Raw genomic sequence first — 15,452 nt, 5'->3', positions numbered from 1 at the left:
GAGAGAATAACTAAGCTAATATTCATTCCAAGACTTCTATTTCACTCCCTCTTCCCTTTCTCTACCCAAACAGTCCTGCCGAGGAGTGAACGCAGTAGATAATAAGTGCTAGATTAAAAGAACGGCTCTATTTATCTGTATTTACAAACACTAGGGTTGCGAAGTATGCTGATGGATTTTTTTGCAACGTACACGGGTAATTGAGTTTTTTAGGCATGATAAATATGTGCTTTTCTTAGTTTTGTTTTTCAAGGGACTTATTTTTTTTTATTTTGCATTTAGTTTCATTGCATATATATTTTTGGAGGGAAGGTCACATTTTTTGGGCGGGTCTTGTTTTCACTGTTTTTTAAAGGGATATTTGGCAGTGACTAAGGACAAGGCTGCTTCTACTAGGCACAGATTCATTGCATTTCAAAATAGTTAGTCTTTTTTTTCAGTATTTTATCTTAAAGGGACATTATTTTGCACTTATGGACAATTTCAATTGAGTTTTCAGCATAATTTCACAGTTTCAGGGGAGTTTTTTTTTTTCAGTGAATGAGCATTACTACTTTTTTAAACATTTTCAATACATTTTTCATCACAATTGCACAGTTTTTAAAGGACATTTTGCTGTGACAGGACAAATAAGGCATCAAGGGACATTTTCACTGCATATTACAACTGTTTCAATGTGTCAAAGTATTCAGTCATTAATTTCACTGTTTCTAGGGGGACATACTGCTGTGACAGGACAAATAAGGCATCAAGGGACATTTTCACAGCAAGTCAAGAATGAGAGGGGGAGGGACGGGATATCGCCATGGCCAAGCTTGCAACTTAAGGGAACGGGACTGAGTGTAGTGAAGTATATTGCATTTCTACTCACCCACGGCCCCCCTCCCTCGAGCACCATCTGTGAGTGGTGCAGAGAAAAGAAACACACTTTACTCTTTAATACTTGTACACTTGATATTCGCCAATGCATTTATAAAGTGTGAGGGAGGGAGGGAGGGAGGGAGAGAGGGCATGGGTGGGTTGACTTCCTGTTGGGGTCTTGATGGCTAAGGGTCTGTACTTGTAAGCTCTTCAGGGGGTTTGTTTACATTTTATCAGGGTCCAGTGGAGGTTGTTGGGGTTTTCAAGGGTGGCGTTGGGGTTCTCTAGCTTATTTTTCTTTTTTTTTATATATTTTTTTTGGTAATGTCAAAAATAGATTAATTTCAGAACAATATCAAGGTTTTTTCTCTTTTTTATTTTTTTTTAGTAATATCAAAGTACAGATTAATTTCAAAACAATGCTAAGGTTTTTTTTTTCTTTCTCTGTTTTCTGAATTATGAAAACATTTTTTTTTAATATCCAAGTGAACTATTCATTATGAAGTGCCGGAATGTTTAAGCTTTTCAATAACAAACAACGTGAACTACTAATTAAGTGTCAATATTAATTTCCTTTCACACATAAATCTTTACAATATATCTAAATTAACTCAATATTATTTCCTTTCACACATAAATCTTTACAATATATGCAAGTTAACTAGTAATAAAATGCCAAAACTTATGAAATGCTAAACTTTTTAACTGTCTTTTTTTTCCAAGTAATATCAAAACACACAAAGTTTCTGTACTGTGTCAAATTAGCCAGTGCTATATAAATTATGAGAATATTACATTTTTTGTTTATATAACATACCAAATGAACTTCTACTTGCAAAATGTCCGAACATCAATACTTCTTCTCTTTTAGAATATCAAGACACTTAAATTTGTCATGAAGTGAACTGGCAATTGTCATAATATTGAGCTTTTCTCTCTCTTTTAGCAGCTACTAATAAAATGTCAGGATATTAATCATTTCTCTCTTTTAGCATTTTAGAATAGGAAAACATTGGAACTTCAGTAATATTTCATGTAAACTACTACTGTAAATCTCTCTTTTAGAATTTGAAAACAAACACTTAAACTTCTAATATATCAAGTAAGGACTATTAATTTCTGTCTTTTATAATTTCAAAACACTTCAATCTTCAATATATCAAGTGAAAAGTACTATTATACTTATTAATTTCTCTTATAATTTCAAAACACTTAAATCTCAAATATATCAAGTGAACTTATCAATTTGTCTCTTAGCATATCAACACTTAAATCTCTCTAAGTCTATATAAATGAACTACTTATAAAAATGTTAGTAATCAAAACACACAAGTGAGGCAACACATCGATCTACTACAGGACAGCAGCGCGGTGCAGAAAAGTAACACAACACACACTTAAATAAGTAAACCAACAAACTAGGCCAAATCATAAGTAAAGAAGCCAGGTACCGTGAGTGTCGCAGGAAGGAAATTATTAGTAAACTGCGGAGGGAAACGATAAGTGGACAAAACAAGATTAATTTATGAGGAAACGAGTGAGTGTGTGTGTGAGTGAGTGAGTGAGGGAGGTTGAATAAATAGAAACTGATAAGAGAAGTGTGTGGACTGTGGTGGTGGTGGTGGTGGTGGTGGATGAAAAGTTATATTCTTGAATTTAGTGATGGTCCTAATTAATTATTTCTTTATAATTTAGTGATGATTGTGGTTAAGCCTTTTATAGTGATCTTAATTAATCCTTTTAAATTTAGTGATTGGTTAATTAATCCTTTATAATGTAGTGATGGTTGTAGTTATTGTTGTGTAATTCATTAGTGATTCTGGTTAATATCTCATAATTTAGTGATGATTCTTGTTAATACTTCAAAAATTTAGTGATTCTTGTTAATACTTCAAAATTTAGTGATTCTTGTTAATACTTCAAAATTTAGTGATTCTTGTTAATACTTCAAAATTTAGTGATTCTTGTTAATACTTCAAAATTTAGTGATTCTTGTTAATACTTCAAAAGTTAATGATGCTTCTTGTTAACCTTTTCACAGCAGTACTTAACAATTCACCGCACTACAGAGCAAGTTATGGAGTCGTTATGAGCACCTACAAAAACGAGGAGGATAAAACAAACAATATTCTGCAATTTACCAGCCAGCACAATGTTTAGAAGTGGCCGTGGAAGAAGGAAAAATGTGCTGAAGTGGCTCGCGATAATGAAAAGACACGACAAGCAACAATGACGACGTTAATGCCTAAGGGAATTTTATCGTACTAAATATTACTGACTAGATTAACGAGATACTTCACAGAAACATAAATAAACAATGCTGTAATTAATGTGCTTTGTTTTGTGATGTTCCGAGTCTTATTTTTTTAGTGTACTTAAGTTTACTGACTAGATTAATTAGATACTTCACGGAAAAATGAACAAAGAACGCTGTAATTCATGTGTTTTGTTTTGTGAAGTTCCAAGTAATATTTTTCAAGTGAGATTTTTTGTATTTGTGACTGATGTGATGTGTCTTGTGAAAAATAATAAATAGTTGTGTAAATAACGAGTCTTTTTCCATGTCCGTCGTCATCCGAGTTGATTTTATGAGGAAATTAGTTGGTTTGATACGAACAGCCAGGGTTCTTAAAATTTACGACAATTAAAATAGCAATGTAGAAAAGTGGAAAGTCTTGAAAATGAATGAATGGTTTTGATGTGAGTGAAAAGGAAATGAAATCCTTATCAAATAATAGTAATGGTAAATGAATGATGATGTTGATGTAAATGAAAGTGAAAAAAAAAGCAGTCTGAATGAATGAAACCTAAAAAAAAAATAAAAATGAAAAAGGAATGATTAGATATGCAAGTAAAATAAAAATAATAAAAGAAAAACAAGGAAAATATTTAAGATATGTTCAACAGTAAAAAAAAAATACAAATATGAATAAAAACAAAAAAATGGATCGCTTTTAAAGGAGTAAAAAAATATATAAATAAATAAAATAACCAATAAAATAAATAAAAAAATAACATCAATAACAATCACAAGCCGCCTATAGCAAAACTCAGAAAGAACAAAAATAACAATAACAGTGACGAACTAGTAATGAACAGGCAGCTAAGGTGATCCAGGTGGTGGCGGCAGCGGCAGCAGCAGCAGCAGCAGCAACAGCAACAGGTGAATGAACAGTAATAAGTACTGAGGTGCCAACACACACAGGTAATACAAGCTGGTGCCGCACGGTGAGAAACTACTTGTGTGTGTGTGTGTGTGTGTGTGTGTGTGTGTGTTGATTTGTTAGAAATGTTGGGAAATAGAGAAAATTATGTATGAGAGAGACATAGAGAGAGAGAGAAAGAGAGAGAGAGAGAGAGACGAAATTAACTCATATTTCATAATTGTTTTGGAAAAAAAACTTTATGTACAGAGAGAGAGAGAGAGAGAGTATAGAAGGTGTGTGTGTGTGTGTGTATGTGTGTGTGTGTGGATAGGTAGGCTGGGGGGGGAGGGTCTTTAAAATTAAATAAACTAAAATAAATAATAATAATAAAAACATATTTATAATCCATATAATAAAGAAATAATTAAGAAATATAAGTAATAATAATAATCTTGAATCCATAATTACATAAAATAATAAAAAAATCTTCATAATAATTTAAAAAGGGGACAAATTACAATTCCTTTTTATGACACATGCAAGCACAAATTAATAATCAAATTTATCAGTTATCTAAATTCCTTACCAATGTTACTATTATTACGATTATTACCATTATTATTATTATTATTATTATTATTATTTACATTTTATTGACAGGTTTGGTGGGGGCTTTTAAACTTGAAGGGAGGGTGGGGAGGGGGGGAGTGGAGGGGGAGTTGAGGTGGGAGGGGATAGCTGGAGAGAGACATGGGGGGTGATGATATAAGGAAGTGGAGAAAAGTGATGTATGAGAGAGAGAGAGAGAGAGAGAGAGAGAGAGAGAGAGAGAGAGAGAGAGAGAGAGAGAGAGAGAGAGAGAGAGATTTAACGGATAATAATTTTGAAAAACTTCAATTCAGCAAAAAAATATGTAAAAAAATGTCTGTTTCTGAAAATTTGTATACAGTTTTTAAAGCCATCGTGGAAAAAAAAATCATGATAGTAAACAAATATAAAAAGTTTGGGAAAATTTAGGTACGATTGTTTTTAAATATGTTATCGCGGTGCTAAGTAAATAAATATGAATAAATGAATAAATCAGCATAAACTTGGTGAATTAATTGCTTGAAATATTACAATAAAGTTTGACAAGACTGGCAGTCAAAAGCTTGAAGTTAATGTTACAAAGTAATTGAAATTGTTAAGCTGATAAAAAAAAAAAAAAATAAATAAAATAAACAGAAAAGTAAAAAAGTGACTCATTTGGTTGCGCTTCAAGATAAACAACGAATAAAAGTAACTGAATTTCTTAGTGAAGAAAATAAATTGAAAACAAAAGTGATCCAATTGTTAAACACAAGAAAACCAATGAAAAGTTTTGAAGTCACTAATTTTGTCACGCGTCCAACACAAACTACAACTAAAACCGAATCTGTTAAATTGAAAAAAAAAAATAAATAAAATAATAATAATAAAATAAATAAATAAGTTAAAAGGTTATAAAATTTAGTCGAGCTGCCAAATTAATAATAAATAAAAACTTGAAATTATCAAGCTGCCAAAAATAACAATGATAATAAAATAATGCCATACTAAATAAAAAAAAAAAAGTCAACATTTTAATGAACAAAACTCTTTCAACACTACAAATTCACAACAGCGACAGCTTAATACTGCAGAAAGTCCTCAACCACTTGACTGCTTAACACTGTGACAAGCTGCGGTCAGAGCACAAGGGAAGCACTGTGTTGCCTTGAACAGCGAATGGCAACACTGCAGCAGCCTTTGAGGAGTCACTATGAGAAGCAACACTGTTTTTTAAAAATTGACCGTTATGTGTGACTTTTTTTGCGAATTGTTGGGGAGAGAGAGAGAGAGAGAGAGAGAGAGAGAGAGAGAGAGAGAGAGAGAGAGAGAGAGAGAGAGAGAGAGAGAGAATTGTGGCTTAGACAAGAATAAATGAATGAAAATAAACAAAAATGACAAAACAAGAATAAAAAAAAAAATCAATTACTGTTTCATGAATTGGGGAACAAATAAATAAATAAAAAAATAAATAAATAAAAAAATAAGAATACAAACAATTGGGCATAAAAATGAATTCATAACTACTGAAATATTCAATTTTTTTTTTTTTATATATAAATTCTCTTCCTTTCAAAAAATTGTTAAAAAGACATTATTACTGAGTTTATTAATGATTATTTTTAAAAGATCGTTAAGAATTATGTAAATGTGTGTGTGTGTGTGTGTGTGTGTGTGTGTGTGTGTGTGTGTGTGTGTGTGTTTATGTCATGCAGTGGCCAGAAATGTTTACACGGTGACAAAAAAGTAAATAAATAAACAAAAAAATAGTGATTGTGTTTTCTTAGAGAGAGAGAGAGAGAGGGAGAGAGAGAGAGAGAGATAAAGAAAGAATGAAAGATAAACAGTGTGATAATATTTCTTTTGTAATAGTTAGAGGTGGTAGTGGTGGTGGTAGTGGTAGTGGTGGTGGTGGTCTTCAAAACTGTTAGTGGTGGTAGTACTAGTAGTGGTAGTGGTGGTGGTGGTGGTGGTGGTGGTGGTGGTGGTGGTGGTACTACTACTACCAAATAAGTTAGTAAAGTGAACAGTGCAAACAGCGTTAAATAAAAATAAATAAATAAATAAATAAAAAGTAGTGCTTGGTAAGTAGCAACAGTAGTAGTAGTAGTAGTTGTAGTAGTAGTAGTAGTAGTAGTGTAAGTATATTAGTGAACACACGCACACACGCACACTATATTAATAAAAAAGAAATAAAAAAACAGTTAATTAAAAAAAAAAGTTAATTAAACAACCCAATTAAACAAATAGTCGAATATTTAACTAACGGGAGGTGAAGGCGCAGTGGTGGTGGTGGTGGTGGAGTATTGTGATGGAGGCTGATGTGGACTGCCTTCTACCACTTCTTCGACCACATGGGGGGGTGGGGAGGGAGGAGGAGGAGGAGGAGAAGGAGACTGATGACTCTTTCTTGGCGAGGAGGAAGAGGAGGAAGAGGAGGAAGGAAGATGATCATGAAGGAATTGGAGGTGAGTTTTATTGGCAGGAGAGGAGGAGGAGGAGGAGGAGGAGGAGGAGGAGGAAGAAGGAGAAGGAGGAGAGGGGAGAACCTGATGGCTTTTACTGGAAGATGAAGAAGAAGAAGGAGGAAGGAGGAGGAGGAGGAGGAGAAGAGGAGAGAAGCTTATGGCCTTTACTGGAAGAAGAAGACTGTAGTAGTAGTTGTTGTTGTTGTTGTTGTTGTTGTAGCAGAACGAGACGCTGTTGTTGTTGTTGCTGCTGTTGTTGTTGTTGTTGCTGCTGTTGTTGTTGTTTGTATGTATTTAGTCAGAGGTATGAACGTACTGGGACCTGAGCGTGAAGGGCAGGGAAGAGGGCGGGGTGGTGGTGCTGCAGGCTAGCGGCGGCGGCGGCGGCTGACCCTGGGAGTTCCGCGGTGTAGGCCAGGGGATGGGGCGGCCATACGTCAGGCCCGCCGGGGAAGAAGGCCGTATTGAGCTCTACTGCAAGGGGGGAAGAGTTAGTAAGGCTTGAAAACACAGGAGGTCACGTTAGGTCAAGTTAGGTTAGATTATGTGAGGTGATGGTCTGACGGAGGTAGGGTTATGAAGAAGGCTGTATTAACCTCTACTGCAAGGGGGGAAGAGTTAGTAAGGCTTGAAAACACAGATGGTCAAGTTAGGTCAAGTTAGGTTAGACTGTGTGAGGTGATGGTCTAGCGGAGGTAGGGTTACGAAGAAGGCTGTATTAACCTCTACTGCAAGGGGGGAAGAGTTAGTAAGGCTTGAAAACACAGAAGGTCAAGTTAGGTCAAGTTAGGTTAGGTTGTGTGAGGTGATGGTCTAGTACATGTAGGTCAGGGAAGAAGATTGCACTGTGGTCTACTGCAAGGGGAGAGTGTTAGTAAGGCTTGAAAACACAGTAGGTCGTTAGGTTATGCTAGGTGAATGGTGTGGTTAGGTGTGGTGGCCCCGTGTACAGCTTAAGAAGAGAGAGAGAGAGAGAGAGAGAGAGAGAGAGAGAGAGAGAGAGAGAGAGAGAGAGAGAGAGAGAGAGAGAGAGAGAGAGAGAGAGAGAGAGAGAGAGAGAGAGAGAGAGAGAGAGAGAGAGAGAGAGAGAGAGAGAGAGAGAGAGAGAGAGAGAGAGAGAGAGAGAGAGAGAGAGAGAGAGAGAGAGAGAGAGAGAGAGAGAGAGAGAGAGAGAGAGAGAGAGAGAGAGAGAGAGAGAGAGAGAGAGAGAGAGAGAGAGAGAGAGAGAGAGAGAGAGAGAGAGAGAGAGAGAGAGAGAGAGAGAGAGAGAGAGAGAGAGAGAGAGAGAGAGAGAGAGAGAGAGAGAGAGAGAGAATGTTTTTGTTGGTATTTGTGGTATAGTGAATAGTGTTAGTAATTAATTTAATATATACATACCTTTTATATATTAATTCTGAAATGTTTTCTTTTTTTCTCTTGTGTATGATTAAAATGTGTTGTTGTTTATTTAATATATTTTGTTTGTTTTTTTGTTTTGTTTTATTATCAAGCAAAGGCAATTTCAATATTTCTGTTGTTTGTCAAAGAGATAAGATGAAATGCGTGTGTTTGTGTCCTGTCTGTCTGTCTGTCTGTCTGTCTGTCCGTCTGTCTGTCTGTTTGTTTGTTTGTTTGCATGTATGTTTGTTTACACGCACTGTCACTCACGCGAGGTTGAATATTTGGGGTTTCGCGCGCACACACACACACACACACACACACACACACACACACACACACACACACACACACACACACACACACACACACAACTAATATTGGTCAAACTCTCTCTCTCTCTCTCTCTCTCTCTCTCTCTCTCTCTCTCTCTCTCTCTCTCTCTCTCTCTCTCTCTCTCTCTCTCATATACATGATTTATCTCTACAATCTTTCTCTTCACTCTTCTTCCCTGTCATCTCTTTATCCAATGGAGGAGGAGGAAGAGGGAGAGGGGGAAGAGGGGGAGGAAGAGGGGGAAGAGGAGGAGGAGGAAGAGGAGGAAGAACAAGAGGCATATGTGAAGTACTTTTAAGAAAATCTCTCTCTCTCTCTCTCTCTCTCTCTCTCTCTCTCTCTCTCTCTCTCTCTCTCTCTCTCTCTCTCTCTCTCTCTCTCTCTCTGTGTGTGTGTGTGTGTGTGTGTAGGAATGTTAATTGCAAGGACCTTATTATGTCCATGAGAGAGAGAGAGAGAGAGAGAGAGAGAGAGAGAGAGAGAGAGAGAGAGAGAGAGAGAGAGAGAGAGAGAGAGAGAGAGAGAGAGAGAGAAAATATAAAAAACATACTTAATCTATACTTCAGAACTACAAAACACACAAACACACACACACACACAGACACACACATCTTTCACCCCCATTCCTTCATCCCCCATTCCCCTTCAATATACTTACGTCCTGTGAATGGGTGGACAAGGGTCGGGTGAGGTGCTGCGGCAGGCGGGGACTGTTGCTTCGGCTTGCTGACTTTTGTGTTACTTTTAGCAAATTCCAGCCTGATTGTCTGTGGCATATCTGGGTCAAACCTTACCCCTTGCTGCGGAGAGAGAGAGAGAGGGGGAGATAGGGTGAAGGTGTGGGCGTGTGTGGGAGGGAAGCTGGTGACACTGTGATGCTCAGGTGGCGTGGGGCTGTGAGTGTGTGTGTGTGTGTGTGTGTGTGTGTCAGGGTGTTTGGTGAGCAGATGTGATTGTGTGTGTTTGTGTTTGTGTGTGTGTGTGTGTGTACATACGTGAATGGTGAAATGAGAGAGAAGTACAGTGCTTTGGAGGAAGAAGAAGAGGAGGAGGAGGACAGGTGTGTAACATGAACAGGTGTGAGGGCAGAATACAGGTAGGTGTGTGTGTGTGTGTGTGTGTGTGTGTGTGTGTGTGTGTGTGTGTGTGTGTGTGTGTGTGTGTGTGTGTGTGTGTGTGTGTGTGTGTGTGTGTGTGTGTGTGTGTGTGTGTGTGTGTGTGTGTGTGTGTGTAAATAATAACAATAATAAACACGAGTAAATGTAATAGTAGTAGTAGTAGTAGTAGTAGTAGTAGTAGTAGTAGTAGTAGTAGTAGTAGTAGTAGTAGTAGTAGTAGTAGTGGTGGTGGTAGTGGTGGTGGTGGTAGTGGTGGTGGTAGTAGTGGTGGTGGTGGTGGTGGTGGTGATGGTGGCGCCAGTAGTAGTAGTGACCGTAACAGTGGTAGTAGTGGTGGTGGTGGTGGTGGTGGTAGTAGTAGTGGTGGTGGTGATGGTGGTAGTGGTGGTGGCAGCAGCAGCAGCAACAGTAGCAGCAGCAGTAGTAGTAGTAGTAGTAGTAGTAGTAGTAGTAGTAGTAGTAGTAGTAGTAGAAATAGTAGTGCTTGCTGCAGAGAGAGAGAGAGAGAGAGAGAGAGAGAGAGAGAGAGAGAGAGAGAGAGAGAGAGAGAGAGAGAGAGAGAGAGAGAGAGAGAGAGAGAGAGAGAGAGAGAGAGAGAGAAATTCGACCAAAAGCTTCACCCACCTAATACAACCCCCTCTTTTTCTCCACAAGGGGGGGGTGTGGGGGTCTGCTGTCTCCAGGCGGGGTGGGGAGGGGGAGGGGGGCGTAGTCATGATGGGGGGAGGGGAGGGAGGGAGGGAGAGAAAAACCTGTAAGGAAGAGAGGAATTGAGAAAAAATGGGGAGAGAGAGAGAGAGAGAGAGAGAGAGAGAGAGAGAGAGAGAGAGAGAGAGAGAGAGAGAGAGAGAGAGAATGGATGAGTGTGTGTGTGTGTGTGTGTGTGTGTGTGTGTGTGTGTGTGTGTGTGTGTGTGTGTGTGTGTGTGTGTGTGTGTGTGTGTGTGTGTGTGTGTGTGTGTGTGTGTGTGTGTGTGTGTGTGTGTGTGTGTGTGTGTTTTTTCTCCTCTCCTATTTTTTTCTTTTCTCTTTCTTTACCTTCTCTTTCATCTTCTCTACCACCTCCTCCTCCTCCTCTTTCTCCTCCTCCTCCTCCTCTTCCTCCACCACCTCCTCTTCCATCACCCTAATTTCAGTTTTTCTTTTCTCTTCCTTATTTTCTTATTTCCTCCTCCTCCTCCTCCTCCTCCTCCTCTCTCTCCTCCTCCTCCTCCTCCTCCTCCTCCTCCTCCTCCTCCTCCTCCTCCTCCTCCTCCTCCTCCTCCTCCTCTCTCTCCTTTCGTAAGTAAAATAAAATCCTTCTGAAGGTTAGAGAGAGAGAGAGAGAGAGAGAGAGAGAGAGAGAGAGAGAGAGAGAGAGAGAGAGAGAGAGAGAGAGAGAGAGAGAGAGAGAGAGAGAGACGAGAAGAAAAAAAAAACTAAAAAAAAACCTATATTCCATTTTCTATTGAGTTACGCTGATGAAGAAAACGGAGGAGGGCGTGGGAGAGGCATAGAAAATGGAATATGCATGGGGAGGGGGCACTTAAGGGTATTTACTAAGGTCTGGTACGATTATTAGCTGTTTCGTGGGGTTTTGGTGAGGTTAGGTTAGGTTAGGTTAGGTTAGATTCTAGCTCAGTTTCTAAGCATTTCGTTTTGGATGGTTAGGTTAAGTTTAGTAAGGTAGGTTAGAAGTTTATTATATAAGTTTACTAAGGGTCTACCAGCTTTATCAAGGAAAAATTCAGTTATTCATTGAGTTCATGGTTCATTTATTGGGACAAGTTAGGTTAGGTCAGGTCAGGTTAGGTCAGGTTAGGTTAGGTTAGGTTAGGTTAGGTAAGACAAGGTTAGGTTAGGTTAGGTTAGGTTAGGTTAGGTTAGGTAAGACAAGGTTAGGTTAGGTTAGGTTAGGTTAGGTAAGACAAGGTTAGGTTAGGTTAGGTTAGGTTAGGTTAGGTTAGATCAGGTCAGGTTAGGTTAGGTAAGGTCAAATCAGGTCAGGATAAGGATAATTTAAGTGTATTATCTGGGATGTTATGATAGGTTAGGTTAGGTTAGGTTAGGTGAGGTGAGGTGAGGTGTGGTGTGGTTAGGTTAGCTTGAGTTAGGTTAGGTTAGGTTAGGTTAGGATAGGCCAGGTTGGTTAAGTTAGGTTAAGTTAAGTCAGGTTAGGTTAGGTGTGGTTAGGTTAGGTTAGGTTAGGTTAGGTGTGGTTAGGTTAGGTGTGGTGAGGTGAGGTGTCAGGATAGAGTAGGCCAGGTTGGGCGGCTCACCTGCAGGTCTTGTTTTGCTGCCTCCGCGCCTGCTCTGGTGCTGAACGTGACGAAACCCACGGGCTGTGAGGAGAGACGCACATTACTTCACTGGCAGAGGAGAAGCGTGTGTGTGGTGAGGCAGTGAGGCAGTGAGGCAGTGAGGCGCTCTGAGCAAAGGTGAAAGTTGTACAGGTGTGTGCAGGCTGATGAAGAATGATAAAAGTTAAGTTATTGGGATTAGAAATGTACTTAGTTTTTATTATTGCCTAGATTAAAAATGTACTCAAAATACTTATTACCCAGTTATAAGTTTAAGGGTTTTATTGCTATCTGGGGTTAGAAATGTACTTAGTTTTTATTATTGCCTAGATTAAAAATGTACTCAAAATACTTGTTACCCAGTTATTAGTTTATTGACGGCTCTTATTGCTATCTGAGGTTACAAATGGTACTGAGGGTTTTCACTGCGATGTGAGGTGAAACTTGCTGCAATCAACGATAAATGAAAAATTATATATAAAAGTGTGAGAAATTTCTTAGGATTTGAGAGGGAAATTGTTGAAATGAAATGCTGACTTAAAACTACAAAAGAGATGATTAATTTGTCGCCATTATCGGAGGAAAATTACGAAAGTGATATACGAAACTTGTAAAACCAAAACAAAAATAAATAAAAATAAGTAAATAAATAAAACAAACGAACAACTGTAAATGTGTTTGGAAATTGTAAAATCTATATAAAAAAAATGATAAGTTCTTAGAGGATTAAAAATTTGAATTACATAAATGAAATTACATCAAACACAAAACGTTTAAAGTAAATTATCCCACACTAGAGAAAAAAATAATAACAATAATAATAATAATAATAATAATAATAATAATAATAATAATAATAATAATAATAATAATAATAATAATAATAATAATAATAATTTTGGATAATACTGCATGGTGAAAATAAAGGGTTGAATATTAATTTTGGAGAAGAATATTGAAAAAGAAGATGAATTTATGATGAAAAAAAAAAAGAAATTGAGAAGATAAATATACGATAAATTAAATAAAAGTAATAATTGAGTATTAAAAAAAAGATAAACGATACAAATAAAAATAAAAAAATCATAAAAAAAGAAAAACCGAAAAATTGTTGAAGTTTACGATGAAAAGAAAAAAAAAACTATTATCGCCAAAATTCAGATAAAAAGAAGAAAAAAAACGATAATTAAACCTAATGAATAATTTAAATATATAATGAAAATAATATGAAGGATTTTGGAGAGTCAAGATTAAAATGACAATAATATACAGGTTATTTTGTATAATTCTCTCTCTCTCTCTCTCTCTCTCTCTCTCTCTCTCTCTCTCTCTCTCTCTCTCTCTCTCTCTCTCTCTCTCTCTCTCTCTCTCTCTCTCATCTTAATCAAGAGAAACGTGGGAGCAAATAAGAAAAAATGTGTGTGTGTGTGTGTGTGTGTGTGTGTGTGTGTGTGTGTGTGTGTGTGTGTGTGTGTGTGTGTGTGTGTGTGTGTGTGTGTGTGTGTGTGTGTGTGTGTGTGTGTGTGTGTGTGTGTGTGTGTGTGCGTGTTAGCTTTTCATTTCTCTCTCTCTCTCTCTCTCTCTCTCTCTCTCTCTCTCTCTCTCTCTCTCTCTCTCTCTCTCTCTCTCTCTCTCTCTCTCTCTCTCTCTCTCTCTCAATTTTTAAAAGAAAATTCAAGTTAATATTTTTACTCCTTTTCATCCTCCCAGAGAGAGAGAGAGAGAGAGAGAGAGAGAGAGAGAGAGAGAGAGAGAGAGAGAGAGAGAGAGAGAGAGAGAGAGAGAGAGAGAGAGAGAGAGAGAGAGAGAGAGAGAGTCGTGAGAAAATTTGAGTTTATTTCCCGTGACATTTTTTTTTTATTTCTTTTCTTTTCTTTTCTTTTTTTTTTTTTTTTGCTTAAGTCCGCCATTAGAAAAAGTGAGAATCCCGTTTTCTTCAGAGAGAGAGAGAGAGAGAGAGAGAGAGAGAGAGAGAGAGAGAGAGAGAGAGAGAGAGAGAGAGAGAGAGAGAGAGAGAGAGAGAGAGAGAGAGAGAGAGAGAGAGAGAGAATTTTTGCACGTTTCAGTTAGGTAGTAGTAGTAGTAGTAGTAGTAGTAGTAGTAGTAGTAGTAGTAGTAGTAGTAGTAGTAGTAGTAGTAGTAGTAGTAGTAGTAGTAGTAGTAGTAGTAGTAGTAGTAGTGATATTATTATTATTATTATTATTATTATTATTATTATTATTATTATTATTATTATTATTCCTCCTCCTCCTCCTCCTCCTCCTCCTCCTCCTCCTCCTCCTCCTCCTCCTCCTCCTCCTCCCTTAAACAAAATACCTCAAGTCAAGAAATTACCTTACTAGAATTAAGAAGAGGAGGAGGAGGAGGAGGAGGAGGAGGAGGAGGAGGAGGAGGAGGAGGAGGAGGAGGAGGAGGAGGAGGAGGAGGAGGAGGAAGAAAGCACTTTACAGCTCCATATTATCCTTCCCCCCAACATTTCACCCCAACTCCCCCACATCTCTCTCTCTCTCTCTCTCTCTCTCTCTCTCTCTCTCTCTCTCTCTCTCTCTCTCTCTCTCTCTCTCTCTCTCCAACGCTATCATTTCTTCTGTTTCCTCGTGATAATCAATAGAGGGGAGGAGGAGGAGGAGGAGGAGGAGGAGGAGGAGGAGGAGGAGGAGGAGGAGGAGGGTAGCGTGATCTAGTTGTAGCTGGTCGGGGGAGGAGGAGGAGGAGGAGGAGGAGGAGGAGGAGGAGGAGGAGGGAAGAGAGAGAGAGAAGTTATTCTACCTTCTCCCTTTTCCCCTCTCTCCTCCTCCTCCTCCTCCTCCTCCTCCTCCTCCTCTCCCACGCAAACTTTGTCCCCCCACCAATACCTCCCCCCTCTAGCTAAGGGGAAACCGGCCCCTTCTCCTCCTCCTCCTCCTCCTCCTCCTCCTCCTCCTCCTCCTCCTCCTCCTCCTCCTCCTCCTCCTCCCAACTAACTGTTAACAGACACGCAAGCTCCTCCTCCTCCTCCTCCTCCTCCTCCTACTTTCCCTGTTCTGACTTTCCTCTTCCTCCTCCTCCTCCTTCTCCTCTTCCCTTTCCTCCACATGAGAGAGGAAAACTAAGGCGTAGAGAGAGAGAGAGAGAGAGAGAGAGAGAGAGAGAGAGAGAGAGAGAGAGAGAGAGAGAGAGAGAGAGAGAGAGAGAGAGAGAGAGAGAGAGAGAGAGAGAGGAAAAATGAAACAGAGGAAGGAAAAGAGGGGAAAGAGAGAGAGAGGGAAGGAAAGAGGGAGAGGGAGGGAGGGAAGGGAGAGAGGGAAGACAAACACGAAGG

The 15,452-nt window shown here is 38.6% G+C and overlaps 1 protein-coding gene across 6 annotated transcripts in view; it reads right to left on the bottom strand.

Moving 5' to 3' along the window:
- The window catches only part of LOC135095629 (protein couch potato-like), a 64,594-nt gene that overhangs the window by 4,990 nt on the left and 44,152 nt on the right, over positions 1 to 15,452 (bottom strand). For 3 of the 6 annotated variants that reach the window (XM_063996565.1, XM_063996568.1, XM_063996569.1), the window contains 4 exons: positions 12,131 to 12,193; positions 9,414 to 9,555; positions 7,359 to 7,516; positions 872 to 898 (listed from right to left, as the gene is read on the bottom strand). In XM_063996565.1, coding sequence (XP_063852635.1) covers positions 872 to 898; positions 7,359 to 7,516; positions 9,414 to 9,555; positions 12,131 to 12,193 — 390 coding nt within the window. The remainder of the gene's footprint in view (positions 1 to 871; positions 899 to 7,358; positions 7,517 to 9,413; positions 9,556 to 12,130; positions 12,194 to 15,452) is intronic. The other 3 variants (XM_063996567.1, XM_063996571.1, XM_063996570.1) reach the window with 3 other exon arrangements.

Source organism: Scylla paramamosain, unplaced genomic scaffold (genome assembly GCF_035594125.1).
Source record: "Scylla paramamosain isolate STU-SP2022 unplaced genomic scaffold, ASM3559412v1 Contig1, whole genome shotgun sequence".
NCBI classification, from domain to species: Eukaryota; Metazoa; Arthropoda; class Malacostraca; order Decapoda; family Portunidae; genus Scylla; species Scylla paramamosain.
This window is presented reverse-complemented; position numbering and strand designations above follow the sequence as displayed.